Source organism: Crinia signifera, chromosome 5, assembly GCF_055691185.1.
Source record: "Crinia signifera chromosome 5, ASM5569118v1, whole genome shotgun sequence".
In the NCBI taxonomy this organism is placed as follows: domain Eukaryota; kingdom Metazoa; phylum Chordata; class Amphibia; order Anura; family Myobatrachidae; genus Crinia; species Crinia signifera.
This window is the reverse complement of record NC_139221.1, coordinates 88,434,290-88,451,083: the sequence shown is the minus strand read 5'-3', so window position 1 is coordinate 88,451,083 and position 16,794 is coordinate 88,434,290. Positions and strand designations below refer to the sequence as shown.

Here is a 16,794-nt window from a genome sequence, read left to right as displayed (position 1 = left end):
CGACGTCGGGATCCTGACTGTCAAAACGCAGACAGACGGGTGCCCGACTGCCACCCGCTATTTTCCCTCGTGGGGGTCCATGTGTTCCGCTCACCATGCTGTCTGAGTCCGGGCAGTCGGGATCCCGACGTCGAAATAATGACTGTCGGGATCCCGACTTTTGGAACCCTATACCACACCCATACCACTACCACACCCTAATACACGCAAAGTTCATTTTGGATTTTAAACTGATAGAAGCGCTTTTGGAGGGGAATGTTGGCAACCTATAGATGAGTGAGTTGTTTAGATTCCCACAATGGCACACTTTCTTGCCCATTCCTCACCATACATGTGGACTTGGCAGAAAGCAGGTCTCACCTTTTATACTTTTAATGTAACAAAATACTTCCCTTGCATAATGCACTGTGTAATAAAATAAGAGTGCTTCACCACCGCTTCCTTGCCCTCTCCGCCTGCCGCAGTTCTAGATTACAAGCATTATGGTTGCTAAGGGTTTTGGTGTTTTTACCACACAGCATTGTGCATGGGGAGTGGAGTAGTGTGAGGATCTATAATAACCAGTGTGGAAACAGACTGGTGGTTGGTTGAACAGTATAAAAAAAAAACAGAAAAAGGTTATTGCTGAAAGTTATATATTTTTAAATTACTATTTAAAGCGTTTTCTGTATTTTTAAGTTTGAAGGCATTCCCACCTATCCACATGTGGGGAGATTTTGGGAGATCATTGAGAAGTACAAGGTGACCCAGTTTTACACTGCACCCACTGCCATCCGATTGCTGATGAAATATGGAAATGACGTCATCCAAAAGTGAGTTGTAATTAAGGTCGGCTCATCATAAAGTAAGAGTTGTTGTGCTTTCTGCAAACCACAAGGCACAGGTAAAATGTCATTTGGTGCAATGCCTGTGTATGCTATATAACGGTTACACAGGGCACATCTGGGTAAGCTGGGAATATTTGTAGCTACAGACGTAGCCATGCTCATCTATCCTCCGTATGGTGCATAAAACGATACAGTAGTCGCACTGAGACATATTATGTTGCAGCGGGGTGCATTGAGGTTTAGTAAAGCGTATGGGGTTACTGGGCTCCAGGATCGTTTTATAAATACACTTGGATTGTAACTAGACATGTCAACACAATAAACTATTTACTTTCACTATGCTGTCTGAGTGTCCCAGACACCCACAGCCAATGACAATCAGGCCCAAAAAAAATGGTGAAATTTACTGAGTGTCACTATAGGGGAAATTTACTAATATGAATTCGTAAAAAATAGGTGTATTCGTAGGCAGAAATACACCTATTTTTTACACATTTGTATTTTCGGGATTTACTATCCCAAAAATACAGCAATTCGTATTCTTAAAGATGGGACATTCGTATTTGTATTTACAAATACGAATGTCTACACCATCGATAGGATACGACAGGAATCACCATTCAAAAGAATGGTGGTTCCTTATTTACTAAGCAGCCGTATTGATAATACGGCTGCTAATTGATGTAAAACAGGTACGAAAATACACCCTGATGTTCCTGTCGTATTTGGCTTTAGCCTGCACGGATCAGTCAGATCCGTGCAGGCTTTAGTGTAAAAAAAATAGAAAAATAAATACATTTTAAAAAAAAAACAGCGTGGGGTCCCCCCCACAGCTGTAACCAGCACCAGGCTGAGAGAGCCGGGGCCGGTAATTAAAAATCAGGGAACCCGACAAATAGGGGTTCCCCGATTTTTTACAACCGGCTCCAGGTCCGTGGCTGGTTCCCAAAATACGGGGGACAAAATGACTAGGGGTACCCCGTATTTTAAGAACCAGCCCCAGGCCAAACCAGCCAGCAGGGTAATGCCACAGCCAGGGGGAGACTTTTTATACAAGTCCCCCCGGCCAAAGCATTATTCCTCTGACCAGTCAGCCTGGCCAGGGGCCCTGGGGGAGTGGGGACCCCCCAATAAAGGGGTCCCCCCCCTCCAGGACTTACCTGACCAGGCTGAAGCCTGGTTCTGTCCCCTGTGGCCCTGTGCGGTGGCCACCGGGCTGATACTGGTGTAAAAAAATAGATGAATAAACTATTGTTTTAAACTGTGGAACTATGAGTCCCAGCAAGCCTCCCCCGCAAGCTGGGACTTGGAGAACCACAAGTCCCAGCCTGCGGGGCATTAAAGGGCCCGCTGGGTCTTGTAGTTCCACAGTAAAAAAATTTGTTCAATAAATACACACTGACACATGAAAAATAAAAGTTTAATACATACATTACACACATACTGATACTTACCTATCTTGATCCCGTAGGTAGGTCCCAGAGTCTTGATCCGGTGCCTTGTCCTGGTTCCGGATCCATGTCGCCATTCTTCACACTGTTTTTTTTTTAAATGTATTTATTTTTCTATTTTTTTTACACCTTGCAGCCTGCACGGATCTGACTGATCCATGCAGACTGCCTCTACTAATTCGTATTAGCGGCCGTATATATGGCCAGCTAATACGAATGACTACGACATCGGAGGGTTACAAAGCAGTCGTATATGACTGCTTTGTAAATCACCCTCCGGAACATGACTTTGCATACGACTGAAACAGTCGTATGCAGTCGTTGGGAAAATACTAATACGAAAAACTAGGTTTTTCATATTAGTAAATTTCCCCCTATATCTCTGCAGGTGACATCACCTGCCCCAGTGGATGTCTTGGCCTAATGGGTACGCTGATGGTAACCATGTACATTCCTTAGGGTTGGCTTCCCACAAAGGACACAAGGTGTATACTTTTGACAAATAATGTGGCATTTCAATCATATAAGGTCAATATAATGACTAGACAGAGTAGATCTTTTATACCCTATTGACCCACGATGAACCCATTGATTGTCCTGTACCTTATTGTCAAAAATGTGTCTTATCTTGTTCAGGTTCGATTTAAACTCTTTGAAAATTTTGGGAACTGTAGGAGAGCCTATAAACTCAGAAGCCTGGCTGTGGTACTATAATGCTATTGGCAACCAGAGATGTCCTATCGTGGACACTTTCTGGCAGACAGAAACAGTAAGTATTTCCTGCTTACGCATCTATCATTGTTAATACTTCATGATAAAGATGTGGCCACTCTCATGGTGGCTGCGATGCAGCTGCTAGTGCCCTTCTGGTGCATCAAGTCACCCCTGTGCTAGGTGGCTGGCTCCTGTGTTTTCAATCAATTTTATGACTAGGGGTAAATTTAATAAAGCTTTTAAAAATGAAAAGAGTTTATGTTGCCCATCTATCGTTTCTATATTGCATCCTAGAAAATGACAGAATCTGATTGGTTGCAATGGGCATCACCTCTTTTCATTTTTAAAAGCTTTATTACGTTTACCCCTAGTCTTCAAATTGCTGCATTCACACACCACTGCTGATGGCAGCAATTCCAGTCCCAGTCTGGCTACCACAGCTTCCAGCTCTGACCTGCTCTGCAGCACTATGGTTACCAGCAATACCAGTTCCAGTCTGGTTAATTAATATAGCTTCCAGCTGTGATCTGCTCTGCAGCACTATTGACACCAGCAATACCAGTTCCAGTCTGGTTAATACAGTTTTCAGTTCTGACCTGCTCTGCAGCACTATGGTTACCAGAAATACCAGTTCCAGTCTGGTTAATTAATATAGCTTCCAGCTGTGATCTGCTCTGCAGCACTACTGACCCCATATTAGCTGGTTCCAGCCCAGCATCCAGCATAGCCGGTCTCAGCATGGCATCCAGTGTCCACCAGTTCCAGTCTAGTCTCCAACGTCCACTGGTTCCAGTACGTCCTTCCACATGATCACCCTTTCCAAGCCTGGTTTCTAGCCTGCCTCTTGCTCAGAGTCTTCTACAGCAAGTAGCATCTATACTATCATTTCAGCTACCATCAATATAACCCAGTAGTCCTATTCCCTGCACCCACAAAAAAATCCGGAGACTGATGGGTACTGACAGGTGGTTTGTGCATCTACAAGTGGAAACTCTGGCTGCCCATTGATTTCACGTTGTCGGTATTTGCACTTGCACCAGCCCCATGCTGTGAAATTTCAGGTGTTTTGTGCACCGACGACCACCAGATGGCGTCCGATGGAGCAATTTAATTGTTGCTCCGTTTGGCCATGCACAGCCGCTGTCGCAGACATTACTGTTATGATGTTCCATCATTTTTACAGTCTGGTAACTAGTAAATTATAATATTAAGCTTGTATTTCAATTTCCTTGACAAAATGATGAAAATGTTCTGCTTTTACATATTTAGGAGACACTGATTACATAGGGTGGCATTATTCAGACCTGATCGCTACTGTGTGGTTGCAGTGGACTGTGGTCAGAGAGCCACAGCCCAGACAGAGTGAAAACCTGCCCCGGGCAAATCTGGTATTGACTTGTGAATGGATCGCTGATCGCATTATATATGCAGATCCATACGCAACTCTTTGAGCTAGAGCTGGTTCTAAAAATACAGGGAAAAAAAATCACATGGAGTTCCGTGTATTTTAATTATCAGCACTGGGCTTTTGGACCAGTCCTGGTTTAAAAAATACAGGGGTCCCTGCAACCATGGCAATAATGCCACAACTAGTCAACCCTGGACAGTGTTGTTACCCCCCCCCCCCCTTGCTGGTACTTATAGTTCCACAAACAAATGTTCAAATCACAGACTCCCACACCTTGAAATATAAGTTTATTAATCACTCAAACACTTACACACATACCTATATTGACATGTGGCCCTACAGTTCACTTGTCCTGTAGAATCCTAGGGGTATCTGTAAAAAAACAAGAAATACTCAACCAAATCCATTGTAGATCAGTCGTTTCCGTCCATATAGGCATCCAGGGGTTGAAAAAAAAAAGCAAAAATCCTAACTATCCAAACAGAAGGGAACCCATGTTTTTACAAGGATTCCCTTCTCCGACTGCTGGATCGACGGGTGATCTTAGAATCTGGGAGTGCCACGTAGTAGCACTCGCCTGAATGGCTGAGCTGTCAGTCAAAGCGTTGGAACTTTGAGTTTTGCTCTAATCACAAAGGCTAATTAGATCAGACCACAAAGTCAATGAGGTCAGACCACATACTGTACTTGACCTCATTGACTTGTGGTTTCTCCTAATTAATCTTTGTGATTTGAGCAAATCACTTCTTTACTTTTACACATAGAAGCTTCGCACGGATCTGACTGATTTGTGCAATGCTTCAAGGTCTGCCGTGTTTGGCTGCTGGCAAACTCGGGAACCAAATACGAATGACTTCACCATCAGAAAGTATGAATCCTGAGAAAATGGAAGCTTAGTATATAAGCAGCATTTTCGGACAAAAAACAGACCCATGGCCAGATTCTCTAAGCTTCAAAAATGATAAAATGGAGAGTGATAAACAGCCAGCCAATCAGCACCTGTCTGACATTTTTCAAACACAGTCTGTGACATGGCAGGTAGGAGCTGATTGGCTGGCTGTTTATCACTCTCCATTTTATCACTTTTGAAGCTCAGAGAATCTGGCCCCCGATCTCATTCGTAACCCTCTGAGTTGATTATTGGCCGAACCTGCAGATCTTAGTAAATTTACACATAAGAAAGCAGCATAAACCAAAGTAAAGAATATGAGCAGGATGTACTAAGCTTTAAAAAAGTGATAAAATGGAGAGTGATAAACCACCAACCAATCAGATCCTAACTCATTTTTAAAATCGCAGCCTGTGACATGGCAGTTAGTAGATTTTTTCACTCTCCATTTTATCACTTTTCATGCTTAATACATCTGGCAGCCCCTGACTCCACTGACCTTACCATCAGATCCGTGTCAGCGCTGCAGGAAGTAGCATCAGGTGGATCTTTCCCTGTTGTAAACGGGAGCCGGGTTCGGAGGACACGGTTAACCTGTTTCCAAGACCAACCCTGTAAACTATCCAGGTTGGATTCCCAGGTCACTGGACCCGGATTAACATTTTTCCACTAGACTGCAACCAGAATTATCACTTCAGTAACCTGAGTTTTAGCAGCAGTAAGATAGATATTAGATAGCAGTGTGCTGCATTGGATGGCACACATTTGTCCCACCTCTCCAATAACATTTATGTATTTTTATTCGCTTCCTTGAAATGAAAAGTTGTAAATTTAATTGTATTTGTTTAGATTATTCTTCTGAATCTAAATCCATATTTGGATTGGAACAAAAATGTCAATAGTTAAAAATGAGAGGAGTCAATTAAGAGCCGCACAGAGGCCAGGTCTATAGTGGAGCCATCCTCAGCGCAGTGCATGTGCCAGATCACTTATCGTCTAACCGCGGTTTCCAACAATCAAAGAGTGTTATCAATAGGAAATCCATAAATGCAAAATCCATATCCTACAACAAATAATAAGCATAATATACAGTTGTTTTGATATTAAAAAAAATCTAGAAATGTTAAACAACAGGAATAAACTATATCCATTGTATTTTTCTGTTTTCAGGGAGGCCATGTTATAACTCCGTTGCCAGCTGCTACACCGCTGAAACCAGGATCTGCTGTAAGTCAGTCATCATTGCAGTAGACCATGCAAACTTATAGCTCCCACAATGAGAATCTGACTAGATAGTTCACTTTTTAGCTGTAAAAATTAAAATGTACTGTTGGTACCCTCACTGCAGGGAGTACCATCATTTTGAAATCGTGGCTCACAGAATTTCTGCTGACCATAAGAGATGACATGCACACATGATGCTGCTTATCCTTTGCTATATAATATAATAGGGGGTAACAGTAACGCTGGTTTCCTAGTGTTCCCTGCTTACTGTGAATGTATAACTGATACACATGGTGGTAATGCCTGTAGTATTATATAGGGATAAACCCAGCACCTGATATTTATAAAGGCACAGCTGCAGCAGCAATTTGAGGCGTTTGCCTACCTCACTGTATAATATAGAACCATCCCTTACACACACATATTATACCATCAGTACATATAGTTACAGTCCTGCATGCTAATATCATGTTCTGTTCCCATATGCTAACAAAGAGTTAAACGATGAATTTTACAGACTTTTCCATTTTTTGGTGTGGTCCCGGCTGTACTGAATGAGCACGGAGAAGAACTGGAGGGGGAAGCTGAGGGCTACTTGGTGAGTTTCTATTTTGCACCATGCTGACAATTACTGTATCTCACATACATCTGTTTCATACATACATAATACAAATATGTACATTTTTGTATTTAATGGGTGCGCACCCTCTGCTTTTGGCTCCCCCTACCTCTTACACCATCACCACTTCAAGAGTGCAAGAATCTATGGGGGGAGATTTATTAAAGCTGTCAGACCGATAAACTGTACAGAGATAAAGCATCAACCAATCAGCTTTTAACTGTCATTTTGACAGTGACCCAGGTTGAACCCGTGTTCAACCGTGGTTGCTACCTGGGTTGAATAACCCAGGCCTCATGACTCAACTGGGAGCGTTTCAACATACCTAAAATCTCGGGTTTTGCGCGCTCCCTGTTAAATAAAGAATCTGTAAGACCACCATAAAGCTAATTATTATTATTATTATTATTATTAAATGTCAAAGTAGATTTTGAAATGTCATCTAGCGCTTCATTTCTTACCTATACATTATATGAAGTACAGATAAAACTAAATTTCTAAAAATAGAAATTTACACTTGGCCCATCCAGTCTGCACACACTTACACACTGGGGCCCATGTCTCGCTCCACACTAATTATTTCATGGGGCTGTGACCACACCCCCTTCCTGCCTGGTGGCCACGCAACCTGTCCGTGCTGACTACATTATGATAAATAGTAGATAAAATGAATGAAAGACCAGAGTCATAGTTATCGGTGACTATTTCTTGCCATGATCTCTAAACTACATTTTTGCCATTTTCCATATTTTCACATCTTAGGTCTTCAAGCAGCCATGGCCCTCTATAATGCGTACTGTATATGGCAATCACGAGCGCTTTGAGAACACATATTTTAAGAAGTTCCCTGGATATTATGTGGCTGGAGATGGTGAGAGTCTACTGACAGAAAATGTTGTTTACAAAGTAATTTCTCCTGTGAGAAACCTGGTACCGACCTAAGTGACATCATTATGTATCTGTAATATAGGTCAGAGGCTTTCAATGCAGGTCAGGTCATATCAATTAGGGTTCTCTCTTTGTGGCATAATAATATGATATTCCACCCAGTCAGTTTAGTATAATGAGCTCATAAAGCCATTATAGCTGGTAGACAGGTAGCTGATGCTAGATACATACAATACTGATACTACAGGACCTTGCCTCATGGATGTGGAAGATTTCCATGAGTTCTAAATGGTCAACAATAATACCGTCTGCATGAGCAATAGTCAGTGACTCAAAGCTCTCTCTGATTCTCTGATCATTTATATCTTGTACTTTAAAGAATAACTAAACCAAGCATACAATTTGCTTTTGTTTAAGAGAGCAAATAAAACTGCATAGATCTCAGGAGTTTATGAGAACTGCAGATACTGGAGATAAGGCTGTGGTTTCATATTCGCACAAACACTTCCTTTCTATTGGGCTGATTACATTCAAAGTAATAGTAGCACAGTAACTGGAAATCACCGAGAACTGAATTGCCCACTTCAGTCAATGGGCAGTATTCAATGAGAAAAATTTTCCGTGTTTTATGGAGAATTTTTGCTTTTTTCGCCTTGGACGGAGCATTTTGCTCTCCAAAAGTGAACCACCCTATTCAATGTGAAATATTCGCCGTCTTTCTAAGTGATTTTCGCGGTCTCTCTCCGTGTAGAAATTCTCCATCTTTTGATGGAGAGCTGGAATGTGAACTTTTAATCTAAAAGGTGTTTTTTTTAAATTTTGGTGTCAAAAAATCTGTTTTTTTTTTTTTCTGTGAAGGGGCATGTTATTTTTATTCATGTGCTTATAGCACATGAATATATATTTAATAAAAAAAATAATATTTTTTTTAAATTTTTTACACAGTGCAGCCAGCAGGGGGCCGGAGCGCTCGAGCCGCTCATTAGATATTCATATATTCACTGCACCCGATCGTTAATATGCACGATCGGGTGCAGTGAATACAGGGTCCCCCGCTGGCTATAGGGGGGGGCAGCCTGTGCTGCCTGGGTCCCGGGGGGGCCCCCTACCCTCCACATATGTTCTGGGGCATCCAGGGAGACTTTAATCTCCCTGGATGCCACCGTCCCACGGCTCCCTGTCAGCTCCCTGCCGCGGACGCTCGTCCGCTGCTGGGGTTAAGACTCGCCGCGAGTGGCGGTGAGTCTTAAATACATTGAATAGTGGGAGCAGGAGGCTCCGGAACACGGAGAGTGCATGGCGAGAGAAAAAATCTCTCGCCATGCACAGAGAATTTTCTTCATTGAATACTGCCGAATGTTAGGACATTCAATTCTCAGACCAGGGGGTTTAAGTGTCAGGTTTTAAAATCTGGAATGTCCAATGGTGTTTTTGTCCAAAATATAAAAGGGCACTGAATTTATTAGCAAACACGGCTAAGTAATAGAGGTCACATGCGATCCAGCACAAATAAAGAACCGCATGTGATGGATCACATGCAACCCTGCCACCTGGGAAGGCTCATAGTTTGCTGCCCACTAATGAAGTTACTATTGATTTAAGAACGTCAGGTGAGTCAACCACAAACTATACTAATAACGTAGAGTGCTTTTTGGACTGCTGGCTCTGTCAGTGTTCTGTGACAATGGGAGCAGTTACACTTTCTGTCTTCTTACTTTGTCTGGCTAATAGGATGCAAGCGGGACAAAGATGGATATATCTGGATTACTGGTCGGATTGATGACATGCTGAATGTTTCAGGTATGTGTATATATTTACTATATGTGTACCTAACTGTATTTTCTGTAAAGTGTTTACTAAATCACAAAAATAGATTTGTTCACTATGAACTATTTGTTTAATAGTTTGTCCAATGTTACTCTGATATTCTATTGCAGCTTTTTTAAGAATAGGATCTAATAGAATCTACTGCGCAAGTCAAAAAGTTACGGTTACAGCCATTTTAGCTGCTGTCACATTCCCTACCAATTCACACTCCATTTTTGCAGTACAGCAGCTCCTGCCTATCATGGATAACTCCTGACAGGGGGAGTTAGAAAACATCATACAGATGCATCCTTCCTGGTCTAGCCACTGTAGGTTGTAAGTCATGGCACAAAGAGTCGCCAGCTCCTTTGTGACTCAGCAAGCACAGAGTGCGGGGTCCCCCCCAAAAAAGTGTCTTCTTTGCTTTGCTATGTAAGTTAAGACCCATGCATATTAGGCCATTGTGAGCTCAAAATATTCAAGTATGTATGGCTGGGCGAAGATCGCTCCCACATCATCGCTGGCCTCCACTCTTCATTGGCCTGTTTTACCTGCCAAGTGAACCACTTTACACAGTCCCCTACTGTGGAAAGTGTTTCACCACCCGTGAAAATCATTGGGTCAGTTTAAAATCGCTCAGTGTATATGCAATGAGTGATTTTCCGGCCAGCGATTTTCACATGATCACTCGGCATACACACACTGGGCAAAAACACCCAGTGCGCCTGCACCTTAAGACGCACAATCAGACTGATTAAACGGATATGCAGCATGTGAATATTCTGTGTGTGACTCTGGCTGTATCTGCACACGAAATGCTAAGTTACAGCGTCTTCCAGGAAACCTCTAACATAGCATTTCATATGCAGATACAGCCACAGTCACATACAGAATCAAGGCATATCATTTTAATCATTCGCCTTGTGGATCTTACATAGCAACATGAATAATAACCATCTTCAGGGAAAAGACGCAATTAAAAAACACTCGGTGTTGGTAAGCATGATCGGGACTTGGTGACTGCAGCAACAAGGCGGACACATAAGCATTTAGTATTAAGGACATATTTATTTTATAAAGCAAGACACAGCGTACAGTACCAGATAAATTCCAAAGGCAAGTGCAGTTGCAGGCAGCAGCTTACAGGTAATCCAGCAACAGAATCTTGCAAACGTTCCAGTGGTCCCTACTGTAGCCCACACACTGGTCTATCGCTTGGGCAGCAAATCCACCATCAAGAGCCTTTACCCTTTGCCCTAGAAACCTTATATCAGGAGATCACAGATGCTGCTGATCACCCAACCTTGCTTTTGCTGCTGCACCAACACCTGGTCTGGATCCTCCATATTTCTCTCCTGTGGAGATATGCTGTGTCTGCCACAATATAAACACTCAACTTATTTTGTATACTGTATACAGATAATGCATTTGCATGCTCTCTAAACCTGTCATACCCTCTGTAATATGCTTTGGCAGTTGGATTTTGAGTGTGAAATGTTTCTTGTACTGTAGGTCACCTGCTAAGCACCGCTGAGGTTGAGTCCGCCCTGGCAGAGCACCCGGCGGTGGTGGAAGCCGCAGTAGTCAGCCGCCCTCACACCGTGAAAGGAGAATGTCTTTACTGCTTTGTCATTTTGAAAGATGGGAAAAAATTTACAGAGCTGATCGCAGAAGAACTTAAAAAACAAGGTAATCTGCAAATATTGTGCATTCACCATATTATTGTGTGGCTGATGCTTCCGTGTGCCGGACGGAGTCCCGAAAGGCATTTACCCGACGTCGGGATCCCGACTGTCAAAACACTGACAGCCAGGTTCCCGACGGCCACCTGCTATTTTCCCTCGTGGGGGTCCACGACCCCCATAGAGGGAGAATAGAATAGGTGGCTCGCGTAGCAAGGGGCTTAGTTGCGCTCACCATGCTGTCTGGGTCCGGCCAGTCGGGATCCCGACGTCGGGCTAATGACTGTCGGGATCCCAACTGTCGGACCCCTGTACCACACCCGATACTTCCATGGGGTTCCAAACGGCTGAAAAAACATCATATTATTGTGTAACTGATGCCTCCCAGGGGTACCAGACGGCTGACAAACAATGTCTAGTCAGGCAGTCAACAGGTCAGCACCAAAAAGTTAGACACTGACAAAAGTTAGACAAACAGTACCAACAAGGTATCCCGACAACAGAATATTGTACCATCCCAGTGGGCATAGAGGGAAAATAGAATAGTGTGCTGATCGCACTGTGCCCAAAGCATGGTGAGCACAGCAGTACACTTACCCGGTGTCCACGTACACCTATTGATTTTCCATGTCAATATTTTACCAATGTCTAACTAATGCATGTCTAACTCTTGGTGTCAACCTATTGACTGTCTGACTAGACATTGCCTGTGAGATATACCACACCCGCTTCCATGATAGTGGGAGCCAATCTGGCATGGAATGGGATCATTGGACTGACCTTGAGGCATGTTGACCTTGTGGAATCGACCTAATGCTTGTCTATCTAGTGACAGTATCCCTCTGGCATTGAGAGGAAACCTCTTGTTATGTTTTATAATAATAACCATGTTACGACAAATAGTCCGTTACCTTTACAGTTCAGTATGATTCTAATTGACCTGAAAACATCTTTCATCAAAAGGGGTCAAAAACCTTAACTGGCGATATCTTATATGATGTGTTTTGCAAATTCGGGTTTAGTGGCAACGCTCACTTCAATTTCTGTATTCCGATCCCTGGGCGAAGGCGTTTGTCAATGGTCTGCGGTGATCTCCCTTTTTAATAACAAATGGTATACGCCAGGACTGCCCCCTAACCCCTCTAGTATTTGCACTGGTCAATATCAGAGGCTTGTCTAAGCATGCTACATATATAATGGGCCACAGACTCATAGCCACAAAACTTTTGATCGGTCAGAACTGGCGATCCCCATGTCCTCACTATTAATCCATTTGAACAAACCGTTTATTCCCGCTATGAATACGAAACCGCAGGAGCTGTATGTTCTTCCTCAGCCTGTAACCCTTTGATTTGCTGATTTGCTTGGTACTTGTGTAGTTTCACGGCGCCAGCTATGTTAATGTCTGGCCGCTACTATCGGGACATCCATCGCTTTTCTGTATCAACTTTGTGTCTTGCATCACTGTGCTTGCTATATCTTGTTTTGTAATGTCTGTTGTATTTTCAAATGTGTATATCTCCCTGTTCCTTTACCCCCTTTTGGTATCCCATTCCCCATCCTATTTATTAAAGAATATGGCAATAAAAATGTAAATATAACATTTTTTTGAAAAACATTCCTCTAAATACAATTGCACGTATAGTTGTCATTGCTAAAGTATTGTATTTCATATAGGTGTATTGTAGTGGGATGTTTCTATGGTAATTAAATGTCTTGTGCGCTAAACCTTAATACCTGTATTTGCAGTTCGTGAAAAAATTGGGCCAATAGCAACGCCAGATTTCATACAGAATGCTCCCGGACTGCCAAAGACACGATCAGGTAAATCCTGGTCCTTTAGTGTTACATTACGTCTCATATTAGGTAGCCATCTGTTTTCTAGGTAATTGCTGGTCAGAGCAACTTGGTTCTATGTTCTCCATAGCAAGTGACCGTCAGTGTTGTAAGAACTATCAGATAGTCACAGGTTAGATGCAGAAAGAAACACAAACTCCTAAGAGTTGTATAGAACAGGTGTTAGCGTCTCACATTTCAAATACATATTTTTAACCCCTTACCGCCGCAGCCTGTTTTATCCTTCCTGACAGAGCCCTTTTTTCAAATCTGACATGTATCACTTTATGTGGGGATAACTTTTTATTGCTTTTACTTATCCCAGTGATTTTGAGATTGTTTTCTCGTGACACATTGTACTTTAAGTTAGTGGTAAATTTTGGTCGATACAGTCTGTTTTTTTTTGTGAAAAATACCAAAATGTCGTAAAAAAATTGAACATTTTGCAATTTGCAAAATGTTAAATTTTCTGCTTGTGAGACAAATAATCATACCACTCAAAATAGTTAATAACTAACATAGACCATATGTATACTTTATGTTTCAATCATTATTTCAACCTCCTTTTATTTTTTTTGGACACTAGGGGGCAGCAGAGTCAAAATTATACACATAACACAGAAAACGCTGCAATTGGCTGTTTACATTTGAACAGCCAATCGCAGTGATCGCCGATGGGGGGGGGGGGCATCGCTGCCCCCCCTGGGCAATGAGGGAAGATGTCTGCTGTCAGGGACAGCAGACATCGTCCCTCTGTCACCGCGTCTATAGACGCGGTGACAGTTTAAAGTCATGACGTACATTTAGGAAGTACATCCCGACCATGACGTAAATGTACGTCAAATTTCGGGAAGGGGTTAAGAAGAGCCAATTGTTGTACATGTCTTTTGGCCACATTATCCTGTGGTTTCACTAAATCATAGGTCTTCATGTACTTTGGTGTGTGACTTTGTCAAGTATGGAATTTACTGCATAGTAAAAATTAATACATTTAAAACTTTCCCGTCCATGTACTCAATCAATCCTTGGCCTGGCCCCCTTGAGAGAGCAGGTGACAGTGATCCATTCTTGTACGTAGTAAATATCCGTTCAATGCACAGTTGCACTGGATGTTTCCCGTGCCCCTTGATTTTGGGTCCCAATTCTAATTCTTGCAGAACGGGTCCAACGAGCTTGAACAGAGAACCCCCAAGCCTTGGCTGAGCAATTTCACCAGTCATTTTGTTTAATCTGAGGCTTACTCCGATGGCTGAGGGCTGTACACCATCATGATTAATGGTTGCTATGGTGATCCATTGCTGCTTCTTTAAACCCAGCATTTCAATCCCAGATTCTGTCAGGAGGCATCTTTGTCCTACAGATGCCTCCTACAGGTTCGGTATGATTTGTTGATGGCCAGGATCCCAATGGTCAGTATACAGAATCAGAATCCCGGCCACCAGAATGCCAACAGGGGTGGTAGCTTGCTGCACTCGCCACACTGTGGGTTCAGTGGCTCACTTCGCTCACCACAGGTTCTATTCTACCTCTATGGGGGTCGTGGACTGCGTTGAAGAGCCAGGATTTCGGCGAGTCATCCAGCACCCCCCTCCTGCAGTATTAGTATTCTAGTTAAATAGTATTGCACATCTGCTTCCCTGCAGCTGTGCAGTACCGTACAGATATAAATCCAGCCAAATATTTAAATGTGCACCAGTGAATACTTGACACTTGCAGTACCACATGTTAATGTATATAAAGTGTTGCCCCATGCATTATTCTTCCATCAATAGTATGATAATTCTAAGTGCCCTCATTAACAATAAAATAAATTGCAGTACCCCACTAATTAATTCCATTTTAGTGTTCACATTAATAATAAAGTAAATCGCAGTACCCCATAAAATGCGGTATACAAATCATTGCATCTGGCTGTAGAAACCTTACTCTGTTTTCATATTTACAGGTAAAATAATGCGGAGGGTTCTCAGGCAGATTGCTCGCAATGAGAAGGATTTGGGAGACATATCTACTCTTGGAGACCCGAGTATAGTGGAAGTCTTGTTCAGCCAGCGATGTGAAGCTGCAGCCTGAAGACTTTTCAGTATCGGCTTACAAAGGACAATCGAACAATTACTGTTTTTCATGCTTTTTACCCAAATTTTAGTGTACATATATATATATATTTGAAAATCCATTGATGTGGAAAGTAATCCACGTTATGTTCCGTCTAGATAGAGAATTGTCCATTATGTCCCTGTACTCATTTTTTAAATTTAGTAACTTGAGCATTTTATTTCTTTTTTAAATCATTAGTTTTTAAGCTGTGATTTTTTTTTTTTGATACAATTCATTTTCTAAATAACAAAACTGACAGCAATGGATATTGATTGATTAATGTAGAATTTTAAGTGGTAAAGTCCTACAAATGTAATATAAGAAAATTTGATACAAATGGTAATGAGTAAATGAATGTGAATGTAATATGTGATAAAATGGTGAAAAAGCTTTTTATGTTGTACAATTACAGTGTGTCCCCACGGCGTGCATAACTGCCATCATTCCCAATTAGCTAATTGGGTCACAATATGCCTTGACCCAGATCTGTCCAACCACATCAGATCCCACCAAAATCACACCCATTCTGGAAGACCACCCCCTTTTCTGGCAGTCCACACCCATCTCAGATGCCAAAACCATGACTGTAATAAGAAAATTGGTACTTTTGGCACGTGGGAAGTTTTTTTGTGTGTGTATGTGGTTCCTCTGCCAAAGTGGGCTGCCAGGGAGGAGAGGGACATTGGGACAATATAGCTCATAGGGTGAGATCTGTTCAATTCTATGGATTATTTGGTTTTTGGTCATATGTTACTTATAGCACCCTTGTCTTGTCTCACATAGCAACCATTAAGAAAATTGCTTTCATTTCAGTAACGTAAACTACACGGATAAAAGTAAATGTCTTATTTGTTGCTATAGATTTAACTTAACAGCAGTTTAAAAATATTTTTTTTCTTTTTCAAGAACATACAGCACTCTCCTTTTTTTTATAATAATTAGAAATATCTGGGGAATATGTTACTAATTTTTTTTTTTTTTAGTAGCTCTCCTCTAAGTGTTGTTGTTTTATGCCAGTGTAGCTTTATGTATTTTATTTTGGTACTTGTGAGTTATCCGGGCTGCCGATTTTGTCCTTAAGTTTGGTTAACTTAAGGACACCCGACCGACGCGATGCCCACGATTTAGATCCAAATCGGGGGCATCGCGTCGGTCGTGGCCGTTATAAGGGGCCGCGACGCGATGCCCCCGATTTCCCATAGACAGTAATGTTAAAAGACACGATATCGGGGGCATCGCGTCGGTCGTGGCCGTTATAAGGGGCCGCGACGCGATGCCCACGATTTCCCATAGACAGTAATGTTAAAAGACGCGATGGACCCAATTTCCCATAGACAGCAATGTTAAAATAAA

At 42.2% G+C, this 16,794-nt stretch overlaps 1 protein-coding gene across 1 annotated transcript in view; it reads left to right on the top strand.

Annotated features, from left to right (window-relative positions):
• The window catches only part of LOC146080390 (acetyl-coenzyme A synthetase, cytoplasmic-like), a 43,427-nt gene extending 26,856 nt beyond the window's left edge, over positions 1 to 16,571 (top strand). Inside the window, exons 10-18 of the mRNA XM_083187629.1 lie at positions 679 to 812; positions 2,915 to 3,047; positions 6,460 to 6,516; positions 7,031 to 7,111; positions 7,895 to 8,003; positions 9,752 to 9,820; positions 11,339 to 11,515; positions 13,258 to 13,332; positions 15,290 to 16,571. Of these exons, the coding sequence (XP_083043755.1) occupies positions 679 to 812; positions 2,915 to 3,047; positions 6,460 to 6,516; positions 7,031 to 7,111; positions 7,895 to 8,003; positions 9,752 to 9,820; positions 11,339 to 11,515; positions 13,258 to 13,332; positions 15,290 to 15,417 (963 nt within the window). The 3' untranslated portion in view covers positions 15,418 to 16,571. The remainder of the gene's footprint in view (positions 1 to 678; positions 813 to 2,914; positions 3,048 to 6,459; positions 6,517 to 7,030; positions 7,112 to 7,894; positions 8,004 to 9,751; positions 9,821 to 11,338; positions 11,516 to 13,257; positions 13,333 to 15,289) is intronic.
• The last annotated feature ends 223 nt before the right edge of the window (positions 16,572 to 16,794 follow it).